This window comes from Actinia tenebrosa, unplaced genomic scaffold (genome assembly GCF_029948245.1).
Source record: "Actinia tenebrosa isolate PJP-AT-01 unplaced genomic scaffold, QUT_ActTen_1.0 PGA_scaffold1__47_contigs__length_23844297, whole genome shotgun sequence".
Taxonomy (NCBI): domain Eukaryota; kingdom Metazoa; phylum Cnidaria; class Anthozoa; order Actiniaria; family Actiniidae; genus Actinia; species Actinia tenebrosa.
This window is the reverse complement of record NW_028292578.1, coordinates 8,143,629-8,157,683: the sequence shown is the minus strand read 5'-3', so window position 1 is coordinate 8,157,683 and position 14,055 is coordinate 8,143,629. Positions and strand designations below refer to the sequence as shown.

Below are 14,055 nucleotides of genomic sequence, written 5' to 3'. Positions count from 1 at the left end.
TACTGACAAAGAAATTACCGTAAATAATTTTCGCTATGGCGGACGCTCGCTATTACGGACATGAAGTGACGGTCCCGAGGGTGTCCACTGTAACGAGAGTCGACTGTATGTACGCGAAAATTTTAAGTCCAAGACTTGCGAAGAGACTTACAGAGAGTTAACGAGTAAATTTGAACTTTTATGGCAGGTCAAACATTTTTTCCCGTCTTTATTTTCCTGGTCAGAAAATGCAGAAATTGCGCAAGAGCACCCAGAAGTCTTCACGGCATTACCCAGAAGTCCTTTGCGGGCATGATATATAGAGATCCCGTGTATAGTCTGAGCTATTGCCTTGTGACAGTTGCCAATCACTGTCAATAAATTATCAAAATAATTGATTGGAGGTGGGCAGGCTGTGTATCACTTGTAGGAAATTCCGCCATCAGGGTCTGGAAGGGGTGGTCATAATCCCGAATCACGCGTTATTTTTCCCCGAAATCCCTCGTCACGCGACCAGTGTAAGCTACGACCGAATTCGATATATTTAAAAGCGTTTGAATTTTTATTTTCTTTATTAATATTTTTATTTTTTTCCCGAAAATCATTACATTATGAACGCAGCCTTAAATCAATAAAAATCCTTTTACGTAGAGAAGTTGTCGAAATTTGAAAACATGAAAGGTATTTCATCCGCAATTTTTCAGGGTATGAAATCGGAGAATTTCTAGCTGAACCGTGCAAGGGCGGATCCAGCCAAAATTTTAGGGGGGGGGGGCTAATTGAGTTTAGAGGGGGGGCTAATTGAGTTTCTTCCGTCAACACAACGGAAAACGATATAAAAAAGCATCGTTTTTTTTCTGTTGAAGGGAAAGGGGGCTTCAGCCCCCTTTGCCCCCCCCCCCCCCCCCCGGATCCGCCCTTGCCGATGGGTATTCTTTACACCAGAATTGAACTATCTGATTTAGGAGTATCCCCAGGGGCGGTCCAGGATTTTGTTCAGGGAAGGGTGCAGCACACATAGTTATCCCAGGGAGGGGTGCACCCCTTAAAATCAAAGGGAAAAACAATTATGTATTGGTTAAATCTTTGAAGTAGGGGTACAAAGTCGAACCAGGGAGGGGTGCGCACCCCCTACACCCTTCCCCTGGATCCGCCACTGATCCCTTCACCTGATTTAGAAGGCGCCGAGGCTAACTATGTTTCAATGGTTTCAACAAATAGAAGGGGCAAAAGCCTTGGTTATGCAATAGTTTTATTATAGTTCACGTTCAGGTCTAAGCTTCAAAAATATAGTTCAAATTTATAAATTACATATTCCCGTCATTTTGCCCTAAACCCCTCCCCCTCCACACCTCTCTTGTTCCAGTCCCAAGGGTTCTTTGGCGATCTTTGGCAGGTCATTTCCTCCTTTCCAGTCTTCTTGTTTGACGGTAACTTTATACGTAATCCAAAAGAAACCGAAACAAAATGTGCAAAATCTCGCGAGAAACGTTTTCAAAACAACATCAATGTGATCAATAGCTATCAATAACTTCGTCTATCTTCGTTTTTCCATCAATACCTTGCGTAAATCGTCATAATTCATGTCAAAGGAAACGATATTTTGACATCTTTATAGGCGAAGTAAACAAAGATGGCGGGCACGGTGCCGTGGGAGAATATGACTCAAGTTGGAAAAATTAGGATTGAAATAGTGCGTGATATTTGTTGTTTTACTGACAACACTAAAGTAAGTATACCTAAAAAATATATATCAGACTTTTTCCCAGATTAACTTGAAAATGTTGAGTTCAAAGCTTTGCAAATATCCATGGATCTGTTGATGGTTGCAACAAAATTCTATTTGATCACTGGTATTTATAGCTTCAAGTCCTTCGTTCGTATTTTCTATCCAGTACAAGATTGACTTCTTTTCTATTCAGCACAAGATTGATCGCGTTTTTATCTTTTTATGTCGCTTAGATGATATTAATATTTTCCAGATTTTTTTCATTAAGATTTCTTGTTACATTTGTTTCCCCCTTATAAACTCGTCCTACGCAGCATACACGCCTACGAAGCCTACGCAGCCTACGCTCCTACTCAGCCTATGTGCCTACGAAGCCTTTGTTTATTCCTACAAAGCCTTCCCCAATCCTAACCCTAAACCCCAAGGTACTCGATTGTTTATTCCTACAACAAATGCCTAGGTGCATAGGCAGCCTACTATAATATTTTCCTTGCGGGGTATTCTATAGTTTTACCTTAGTTTTCCCACCCAGACGGAATTCTATTTGAGAGGGAAGGCGTTTATTTGGAGGTGAAGGGGGGTGATTTTTTGCCACCCAACATGACTGATGTTATAATCATTTTTGTAGTGCAGCTTGTGTCTGTGAAAAAAGATGGTGTTGCATATACTAACTTATTTCTATGCTTTGCATATCCATGAGTTAAGAATAATGGCCAGTCAATCAGTCGCTGCTCATTATGATATTTTTTAACCTACGATGGATCACACATAACATCCCAATATGTGATCCAGCATCATGTGGCTTAATTGGAAATATAATCACAAATCAAACAGCTAATTTTGGCACTGTCAATATTGTCATGCAGAAACCCTTTCCCACCCTGCTGTGCTCCTTTGTAGGAAGGGTGGATAGCGCTATCCAACGGATAAATCTTATCTAGTAGACATATTAATTGGATAACAGCATTGACATATTCACTGGAAAAGTATTTATCTGTCGAATAGTAATTCACCACAACCAGACACTGTCAATGTGTGTTCTGAGTTTATTTGGCTTTTGGTCACTTTTAGCTTCTTAGCTATTTCTGACACTTCATTTCTTTTCTAAATAACAATGAATTTTTTACTCAAACTATGCGCGTAAAGTGTTTGTAAAATTATGGCAATGATAAAGCAGTTGTTGCATGATATATTATGTTTTTCACCTTTTCCCCTACAGGTCAAGGCATCTGCTATTGTTTACTGCTGTTCATCTACTCTAAGGTATATATGTTATTTACCGACCAGGAGGTCCGGATAAGGAAAAACTGTGCCCGAGGTCTTGAATATACGGACCGAGGCCATTAGACTGAGGTCCATTTTCAAGACCGAGGGCACAGTTTTTCCCTATCCGGACCGACTATAGGACGGTAAATAACTTTTTTTTTTTCCACATTTTTTTACTTGTTTTCGTAATCGTTTTGTGTTGTCATTTAGCGGCAAAGGATACCGCGCGCACGGTCAGATCCTGACAAAATACTGCCCGCTAAAACAGCCAATCGGAACGCACAATTTTTTAGGATACCGGACCGGAAAAAAATAAAATATGTTCTCTCAAACCACCTCATCCATAAAAAATATTTTGAGATTAACGTTTTTCTTCCATTCATGGTCAGAAAACAATCATTTTTTAAATCTGTATATTCCACATTTCTTTTTCTAATCTTCACATTCCGCATTTCATTTTTATGGCCAGAAAACAAGAATTTTCTAATCTTCATATTCTACATTTTTTTTGTTATCAGTATTTTTGGAGCTGGTTCAATAATATTTTATTCTCTGTGGAAAAAAATCGTAAACAGCCCTGAAGTAAGTACCAAGTTTAATTCCTTCTTTATTTTTTTCCTATTTCAGCCCACATGTCATTCCCTTGAGTACCATTTCTCTGTTTATAATAAATGCTTAAGAAGACGTTATGTGGATGTAACTCAAACGAGGAATCTTGCATTTAGGGGAATGACATTAATTATTTCAATATTAAAACCAAAAGTGAAGGGGTGGAGTATAGATGGACATGCTTTGATGTTTCATAATTCCTTGGTGTTTTCAAATCAGCTGCTATAATAAACTTACTCATAAGCTTACCTAAATATGCTGAATATTAATGTGCATGGAAATTAATTATCTACAACACTATCTATGTTAGAGATACTCAAACAGATTGAGTTTAGCTGATCTTTAACTTCATTATATCACCCCATTACTATCATCTGTGTTTAGGGCTAAGATAATGGCCGGACATGTCAGACAATTTCCAGCCAGAACTGGGACTTGTCCGGTCAAATCTTTGCCTTGATGGTCATTTTGATCAGCATTGTTTATCCAGAAATGAGGTGACTAAGTTAAAACTAATTTTGCCTGTGATCATGACCAGCAATAGTAGCCTCATGCTGAAACCTTTGTGCATGACAAGCGAAGCATATCTCAGAAGTGGGTTATTGATCAGCTGTTATTTTAAGCCCTGTGTGCTTTATTTGTGCAGTATCTGTAACAAAACAATAATCAAGCTCAGTGTTACAAATTAAATTTCCTTTTTAGGTACAACCGTTATTTCACTTGGCTGTTGCAAATCTTCTTCTGGCTGTCATGTCAGTAATAGGAGTTATTTTGTTTGCATTTCGAGAACATCACCGAGTGGACTGTTTCTATTTTAATTGTGTTGAAGAGGTAGAGTATGTGTAATATTGTAATAATGTGGATGCAATGTTATCGATGAAATTAATTCTAGTATGCAATGTGAATTTACCCAGTTGGCTCAGTTGGTTGAGCATCAGACTTTCGTGGGGAGGTTGTGGTTCAAGTCCCAGCCAGACCAACACTCAGGGTCTTAAAATAACTGAGGAGAAGGTGCTGCCTTAATAATAACAACTACGAATGGTTAGACCTTCTTGTGGCTCGGATGACCACCTAAAATCGTGGTCCCATGTCTCTCCACACTACCTCACCCTGCAATGGAGGGACGTAAAAGAATCACTGAGGATGTAAAGAAACCCTGCAGTGACCACCGTCAGTGTCTGGGCTTTACTAATGATTTCTTAATGGGTTGATCGTAGGATGGGTATTGGGATTCTACAGGGTTGGCAATTGGTGCAAAATACCTCAAAGGGGACTCTGTGTCTTATTGTGCAGCACCAGCCTGCCAGCAAAATCTCAAATAAATGTTTTACACAATTTTGAGTAAAATTAATAATTTAATAAATATATAATCAGATGAATCTCATAATGCACAAGATTTAGATAAAATGATAAAATAATTGAATGAATCTTACTTTTCTTTGGCTTATATTATTAAAGCAACTTGTTTTTATCTCATTTAGGCTTTCTTTGTCATCTCATTCTTTCTGACTGTGAATTACGGAATCAATGTCTATATACGTTTAAAAGAAAGAACATTCAGGCTTCATAATCTGCTTTTTACCACGGTAAGTTGTTTCATTTAAAATTATTTAATCATTAATTAAGCCTCCTGTCCATGCTACTTGTTCAGGTTTTTGTGGCTATTTGAGATTTCAAGATTCCTGTGATGAAAACGAGAAAGACTAAGGCAGGGAGAAAGAAAATAAACAGGAAGCCCAGTATAGGAAAAGAGAGAAAAGAACAAAGAGTCGTCTGCGGAGAGGGCTAGCATTAATTAGTAATAATTTATTAAACTTTGTACATTTTTCAGGTATCAACTAGCGATTTTTATACCTGGACATTTAGAGTACTTTACCTGGGCTGCTGGTAATGTATACTCATTTAATTTATAAATCTATTAGATAATTGATACATAACATAAGTGTACTGATTGGTGTCAAATAAGTTCGATTAAACAGGATGCTTTTTTTATGGACTAGCTTTGTTACGAACAACAAATTATGAAGCATGATCATAACAACATATCAACAAAATATGTTGGTTTCAAAGCTCTAGTCCACATAGACCTCAACCATAATGTTTAAGGTATCAGGGTACCCCTAGCGACCATTGTGCATTCAACTCTTAATAGCACAAAACTTTTTAATGGAAACCTCAACAAAGTATACATTTTCTGAAAGCTGAATAAATGTAGAAACTATTCCTTTTTTCCTTTTTGTAAAATACATTTATCCTTTTAAGTTAGAGCGAATTATTCAAATTTTCACTGTGGCATCTTCGCGGAGTTCGACGACAGCCGTTAATGATCGGAAACTAATGCTTATTACCTTTCCGAAATCACAAGACATCACTTGTCAAAAGTGTGTCTCCGATTTTTGATTAGTTGCCCCATTGCTTTTTTATACGCTCTTTATGACGCTATGACGTTATGACGCTGCTATATCACCGGTATGCAAGCCAAAATCCACGATAACTTTGGAAATAAGCAAAAATTAAAAAATCGGAGACACACTTTTGAAGAACAACTATCCAAGATGACTTCCTCAAAATTTCAGTTAAATCGGTCAAATTCCCTTTGACATCGGACTCAAAATGTAAGGGTAACTGAACGCAAAATCACTTCCGAGAAAAACGCAAAAATGTTTCTGACTAAGCGGAAGCTCCTTTGTTTTTTTATTACTCGCTATTAAAAATCACTATTGAAATTTTTTTGGGGGGAAATTGAAGAATATTATATATTTTATCGCAAAAATGTTGTAAAAATGTTAAAATCGATACTTTTGACCAATTTTGGGGTATCCTGATACCTTATACCCTACCACGATCCTTTTCAAAATATTTTTTTCATATTCAAATATTAAAACTCCTTTGAGAATACTACGACAATAGTGAACAATAGCATGACAAAAAAGCTACTGAAAGGGATTCTGAAGTGTAGGTATAAAAGGTCGTCATGCATGTCTATTACACCATACTTGTTATCTCAGACAAGGTCAAAAGAAAAACAGATTTTATTCAAAATTTACGCCAATTGCACACACTTTTTTTATGGACTCTTTTTATCTATCCTTCCACAGGCTCATTCCAGTTGCCATGATCATTCCTCTTGTTGTAAAGTTTAAAGGACTGGATACTGAAGCAAAAAACAAAACTTTGTTCTGCTCAAGGTAAAAAATAAATGTATCTTTAATGCAATATCTTTATGATAATTTATGTTTTGTCTAAGACTCTCTCTACTTAAAACGTTCAACAAAACCCTATAAAACTATGATATTATATCATTTTAAAGGTCATACAATAAAGATTTAAAAAGTAAGAGTTAATTACCTCGAACGGAGGCAATAAGCCATATACATCCCGAGGGCCGCAGGCCCGAGGGATGTATAGGCTTATTGCCGACGTTCGAGGTAATTAAGTATTTTATTTCTCAATTGAGAAGGTTTTCTATCAAATGTTGCTCATTATAAATGCGAACGGTCTATATATAGTTATTAACCGGGTTGATAACTATATATTGACCTCGCATTTATAATGAGGGTTATAACAAAAGTAAAGCCTTGTGAATAACAAAGAAAACCGTGTCAATTGAGAAATAAGCCCTGTCATTTCCTTGACTACTATTACTTTTCTTACCCCTAAAACTTGATTCTAAAGGAAGTTACATGAATTTGTTAGAAGATCATTATAAATATTAAGATATAACTAGCTAAAAACTAGTGTGAGCTGCGTCGGTGTTTCTAATGAAACAGTAATGATGAAAAGGTAAATTATACACCGTGAAAAGATGAAAAAACTTACTGACGATTTGGTTGCTAGTCCTTCGTTGGAGTAAAAGAGAAAGAAGTGGTAGAAAGGAGTGTATATATGATAGAATAAGACAAAAGAAACCAATGAGAGCAAGGTAGGCAAGGAAACAAAAACAAACAATCAAAAGATAAAAGAAAAGGTTAGTTGAAAGTAGAGCGTTCATTAATCCCGTTGGGACTAAGAGTGCCCAATAGGTGAATAAGCCGCATTTCTTTGGTCTTGCGACAATCATTGTTGCCGTTAGAAGATGTATAATTTACCTTTTCATCATTACTATTATAAATATTAATATTGACTAATAATTTATTACTTTAATTGTTGAACTTATCCCTTTTAGGTGTTTATTTCTCTTTGATCACCCAAAGTTTCCTAGCACCACCAATCCTGTAGACGTAAGTAGTGTTGTGGTGTTTTTCTTGGGATACCTGTGTAATATGCAAATAAGATGTTATATTTGTGTTATATATATCATGTGGAATGCATGTAGTAAATTAATTCAATAGGAGTCCCAGGGTGCATTTATTGGGGGGGGAGGGGGGATGGTGAGAAAATTTCCAAAACTGAGGTCACTTTTCCTCTTGAAATCACCAATATCTATGAGCATCCAAATGAAAAAAATAACGTTGCTACTTCATGCTTCATAGCAGTGACACAATAATTCATGAGTTTTATATTTTGATTGCAATGTTTTACTCTCACTGGTTTATTTATGACACCCCAGCTTTGAAGTGACATCATTTATATGACATTATATTATAGTTCGGATAGTACGTGCATGCTGAACAGAGCACAGTGCTGACATCATCCATGTGCGCTAAGTGTTGCTAGATGCTGCGACCTTGTTTCTTTTTGCATAAATAAATTCAATACCAAAATAAAATCAGTAAATATATAATAAAACAAATAAAACAGCGTTTTCCATGCTCCGCTCAGTAATAAAGTACTTAGGAAGCGCTGTAAGCACTCAAGAAGTGTGAGAAACACTCACTCACTGTGTGCTTTATTACTGAACGTAGCACAGAAGAAGCTGTTTTATTTGTTAACCATTTTAGATCAATTGGATGGAAAATCCCCAGGGGGGGGGGGTACTCCCATATATGGACTATACGGGGATGATCAGCTGAACAGGGTATGGTTTTTCAAGCTTTTTGTCATAAACAGGGTATGCAATTTCACTCAAGTTTCAATTTTTTCCTGAGTTTTCAGTCAAATCCCGGTTTTCTCCTTTCGTATTGACCGAAACAGGTTATTATGGTCTTCAAAAAGTGATACACAAGCATGATAATTGAAACAGGAACTCAGTGCAATAAATTATATCTTTTGTCATAAAAAAGATCTACAAATTTGAGTTTTTTTGTCATAAACAGGGTACCCCTTTCAGAATCCCAGCGGAACACCCCTACCCAAATCCTGTCTGAATACCCCCCCCCCCCCCCAGGGAAAATCCTGGAAATACCCCTGTTATTCATTGTCCCATTTCGATCATTAGTTTCTCTCATCCATTTTTTGAAATTGTTGTTTTACAGACATCATGGGCTATATATAATTCTCTCATGATGATCATCTCTCTTGCATTCTCCATTCTGTTGCTATTGGTGAGTGTGTTATAACTACTGGTGAGCATGAACACGATAAAGTCAAATACTACATTTGATTTACTCTTCTATTTTTTCCAGATATTGTACTACATGACAGAGAGAATTTATACCAAGGCACTCAAGCATTCAGGTAGTACAAACAAGCAGTGCTTTTGTTTTTGTTTTGCTTTCCATCCAGCACCTGGCAACTTTCCATTGGTATGCAGTATGCTAGCTGTGGTTATTTATGTTGGTAATGTGAGGATGTCTCATTCACTAGGGGGGGGGGGGGGTTCACATCATCAAAGTAGTCCATTGGTGAGGCAGTCCTGGCTGAGATGGGGGAGGGGGGGGATTAGGAAAGAGCTACTGCAGGTCAGGGGGGATACAACAAGACAGTACTAAAAAGCCAGAAGTCCACTGGATGACTTACCAGCATTTGCAGTTTTCATATATGCACACTAGTGAGGCTGCTGTGAAAAGAACCACATTCTTGTACGACGTATGTAAACTTATGTAAACTATGTAAGCTTATGTAACTAAAACCTCTGCAATCTATCATCATTTAGGATATCATACCAACACACAGCGTACAAGCATGGCTAACATGAGGAAGCGAATATTTCTGTTCATACTCATATTTATTATCTGTTGGTTCCCAGGTATGTTTGTATGTAGACTATCCATATTTCCATGTGGATTGGGCTTCCTGTGTTGAAGCCACAGGAAACCCACTTGGTATTTTTGCCTTTATACTACGTTTGAAGTTTGGACATGTGTATTAAATATATAAAAAATAAATTTTATTGTTGTTTTGTATTTTTTTAACACTTGTTTTTCCAGCTTTTGTTATTGCATGTAAAGACTTACACAAGATCTTCGGCAAACATTCATCCATTTGTGACCAACCATATTACATTCAGGTATGCAAGCTTTCAGTTGGGAACTGTGTGCTTGTGTACTTCCTAAGAATGCATGCGCTCATTGGTTAATTGGAGGTGAATATTGTACGCCCGAAGACTCGCGTCTCAGTAAATATTCCCCGATATTCACTTCACCTTCGGCGAACAACTGCTAAGTAGTATAATTTTAAAAAATATTTCAGACTTGAATATAGAGTTTCTTGAGCTGTGATTGGTCAAGAGACCAGTGATTCTAAGACTATGATCATTGCTGGAGCAGGAACAGGAACAGCGGAGCTGGAGCGGTGATTATTAGGTTTTCCAAAATTTTTCTGATCGGAAATAAAAATACTGAAACGTTTTTTTATCCTGAATTTCAACTTTTCTCTGATATTCAAGTCTAAAATTATACTAAAACAATTATTCCCTCAGGCTTAGTGATTATGGTGATATTTACCTCGTAAATATTCCACTAATAATCACTTCGCTTTAGGCAAATAAAGGTTAAATATTATATACGTAGAAGAAGCATTGATCCATTGATATCATGATATCTACATTAATATAAATCCCCTCCTCCCTCCTGGCGAAAAATCTCATTGCTGACAATGGGTCAATTTCCTCAATGATTTGCTGCCAGAAAAGCAAAAGAAAACAATTTATTATATAATTACCAATGAAATATCTATTTTTCTCTATTTCGAAAAACTGATATCTTCACACGTGAAAATAACATGTTATTTTCACGTGTGAAGATAACACCATTGCGATGACTATTCAAAAATACACGGAAAGAATTGCCTGAAAAAGCCAAAACATACTTCATTGATAATTATATAATAAACAGAATATTACATGGGTGTGCGGAGATACGAAATTTATCTTCTCGTGTTGAAAATCTCTCACTCGTTCGCTGCGCTCACTTGTGAGAGATCTTTTCAACACTCGAAGATAAATTTCGTATCTCCGCGCGCCCATATATATCCTCTATTTTACATATCCTTTGTTTGTTACAAGTATCAGACCATGGTACAATCACAACAAAGCTAGATTTAGAGAATAAACAATATTACCCCTGCTAGCTTGTACCAAGTAGCATTACAGGTGCAGATCAAGTTTGAGCCCTGGAATTAAGTTGAGCTGTTACCTAATTTCTATTTTTGGTGTTGTTAGGCTCTCACAGCACCATTACAAGGCTTTTTGAACAGCATCATTTATGGTTGGACAAGAAAGACTTTCCGAACTGCAGCCGATCGACAAAGATTAATCGATGAGTCGTCAATGCAGGTGCAAACCTATGGCTCCTCGGGTGAGATGTAAGATGCGATGCCATTTGTTCTGTTAACTCAGCTTGGGTAATTCTTTTTTCTTCAAGGCCCTGTTAGCATCTCTCTCATTCTAACCTCTGACTTGCATCACCACCCCCACCCCTTCTCGAATCATATTTAAAGTCAGCAGGTAATCAGTCAGTTAGCCCTAATTCTAGAAATAGACTTAGAACACTTTCTATGTTTTTGCAACCACCTCAATCTAGTCATCTGGGGGAGGGGGTGGGGGGAGTTAATTTAGTCAGTCTAACATACTCATCCAGACGCTGATAACAATGATGGACAGAAACAGATAAACCTTAAAGCTTATTTTGTCATAGTTTTCTGGATGCAATAACGTGAAAAGAGCTGTAATAAGCCTGATAAAACATGGGCAATGATCGCACAGTGCCATATTTATTCCCATGAGAATTACCAACTGTAACCTCATCCTGAAGCATTTAAATGCGAGGCTACGGGGGAATCTATTCCAGAAATGGCTGGAAAAACATAAGAAGACCTAAGTATTAATATAAGTACTGGTAAAACTTTGCCATGGACAAAAATACTGTTCCAGGCCGCGACAAAGCTCTTAACGCGACTTTAAATTTTAATGTGGGTAATGTATATATGGTGCAGATAAATAATTCAGAAGAGTTTATTATATACAAGTGGGAACTTTATGTGGCACTAAGTTTAAGTAATTATTATTGTTTTATTAAGTCAAACCACAGTTGCAGTAAAGTATAAAGGGGTTATTTTATTGACTAAGCCAAGATTTCATAACGCGAGGCGATCAAAGATAAAAAATCTAGTGTGGCGATCCAGTGCCTTGTGCTTGCTTTGTGCTTGCTTCGCTAAAGACTTGATTATAGTCGTGTCATTATCGGAGTCAGAAACTATTCATGATTGTAATTGCAAGTAAAAACGTAAACCACTCGTCATAAGCACAAGCCAAGTAAACGAAACCTTCCTATTCCAAGGGGAGAAAATTGAATAAGAAGGAAAAAGAAAAAGAAGAAAGAAAATGTTAGGAAGAAAGGTGGTAGTGGAAACGGATAAACGAAAGAAGAAGTAGGTAGGAAGGAAAAAAGAAAGAAAGAACCACGAGGAAAGAAAAAGCGACAGTGGAAACGAACGAAGGAAAATGAAGGAAGGAAAGAAAAACAGAAAGGATAAACGAAAGAAAGACGCGGAAGGAAGGAAGGAAGGAAGGAAGGAAGGAAGGAAGGAAGAAGTTGCACGAAGATCGAAAACAGAAAACCACTCAATAGTATTTATATAGTATTTTAAATTATCTTGAAACATTATGTTGTGTGTGACAGTTTTACTTGTAAATAGATTTAACTTATTAATTAAATGATTATTAACGAATTATTCAAGATTGTCATTTTGCGGCTATGGAATCCTAAACCCAAATATTACACAGGGAGCCCAAGCTATCGTTTTGTGATAAGCGCTTCTCATGTTTGGTAATGGGTAATGATTATGAAATATTTGAAATATAACGCGCGCGCTGATTGGCTGACTAGCGTGTTTATACGAGAGGAGAGAGACACTAGCGCAAAGTCGTTGATGTAGCGCTGATGTTTCACTACTGTAAGTATAAACACTGGGAGCTGTAGAGCACTCCAGAAGCAAGAGATAACTGGGCTACACCTCATGTTTTTAGGATTGCTTCTCTCGCTCTACAGCTCTCTGCGTTTAGTATATCACAGTACAGAGACATGCGCGCGTTTTAAGCCCCGTTTACACTGGCGATTTTTGCGGCGATTTTTGTGGCCATTTTCGGAAATATGAAATCTTTTGCCTCATCCTTCAAAAGAGACATTCGTCTAGGAAAATCTTGGTATCCTGAAAAAAACTTATTTATTGTGGACAAAATCGCAAAATATAAATAAATAAATAAAAAAAATCACAAAATTATCAGGACAAAAAAGCTAATGAATACCTAAAGTTGTATAACTTTCACTTGGTCGGGTTTCTGATGAGGGAAAAATATCGATAACCCGAAGAAAACACCTCAAAGCAGAGAAGATAATCGAGAGCCCCAATACAAGAGAGCTCTACCAAAGACGCCGACACATGGAGCAAAATGGCGCGCGCTTTGTAGTCAATGATGCTGCTGACGTACTTGCTCACCGTGTGTCTGTAGCAAGTGCCACAATATTACTAACGGTGAAGTGAGAGAAAGCACTTCTACCAGTAAATACCTCATTAATGGGGATGAAACTAAAATAATGTTATTCTAAAAAGAATTGGAATGGAAAAACATTCGTAAGTAAAATGGTGAAAATGGTTGCGCCTCATCTCGTTAACCAGAAGCCTTTTCGGTCTTAGCCATATACTACTTTTTTTTTTTTTTTTTTTGCTTTTTGTTTTTTGTTTTTTTATTTTATTTTATTTTATTTTTTATTCATATTTCACAACTTTATAACATAACATTCAGATATAAAGGTATATTGGGTCATTTGATTAATTTATTTAGAGCTCAAAATACTCTTCAAAATAATACAGGTGAACTGGAAAATGGAGTCATAAAGTATTGGTTTCTATTCTTGTGTGCAGAAATACGAATTAAAAAAAAGGTTTGGAGATTTCAAAATCTCTTTTCCTTCCTGCCTCTGGCTACGCAAATGAAATTTCAGCGTTCAACTAGTTAAAATTGATTCAATCTGCCTCGATCTTTTTTTTTCTTTTTCCACGTAACAGTTTCAAGAGTCAGTCATCTTTTCTGACGATTCAGATTCAAGCGAGTTGGAGATAATAAATACTTGTCTATATAGATACAACGAGAAAGAATTGAATTGGTAAATAAACTCGGAAAGTTTTCCCACTAAATATTTAATAAGCATCAA

General features: G+C 36.8%; 1 protein-coding gene across 1 annotated transcript; it reads left to right on the top strand.

Annotated features, from left to right (window-relative positions):
* The first annotated feature begins 1,389 nt into the window (after window positions 1-1,389).
* LOC116287277 (transmembrane protein 116) lies at window positions 1,390-12,571 on the top strand. The gene is made up of 13 exons (XM_031693943.2): window positions 1,390-1,708; window positions 2,928-2,971; window positions 3,493-3,556; window positions 4,286-4,414; window positions 5,065-5,169; window positions 5,415-5,470; window positions 6,682-6,771; window positions 7,749-7,803; window positions 8,938-9,006; window positions 9,088-9,139; window positions 9,558-9,650; window positions 9,832-9,911; window positions 11,064-12,571. Exons 1-13 carry the CDS (start codon window positions 1,613-1,615, stop codon window positions 11,208-11,210), a joined length of 1,080 nt encoding a protein of 359 aa, XP_031549803.2. The 5' UTR covers window positions 1,390-1,612; the 3' UTR covers window positions 11,211-12,571.
* The last annotated feature ends 1,484 nt before the right edge of the window (window positions 12,572-14,055 follow it).

What these genes read in the sequence shown, in the direction of transcription:
- LOC116287277 (XM_031693943.2), top strand. Translation starts at nt 1,613, where the DNA reads ATGGCGGGCACGGTGCCGTGGGAGAATATGACTCAAGTTGGAAAAATT. An exon ending in TGCTGTTCATCTACTCTAAG is followed by an intron (nt 2,972 to 3,492) that starts GTATATATGTTA and finishes TTTTGTTATCAG; the next exon opens with TATTTTTGGAGCTGGTTCAA. An exon ending in AAATCGTAAACAGCCCTGAA is followed by an intron (nt 3,557 to 4,285) that starts GTAAGTACCAAG and finishes TTTCCTTTTTAG; the next exon opens with GTACAACCGTTATTTCACTT.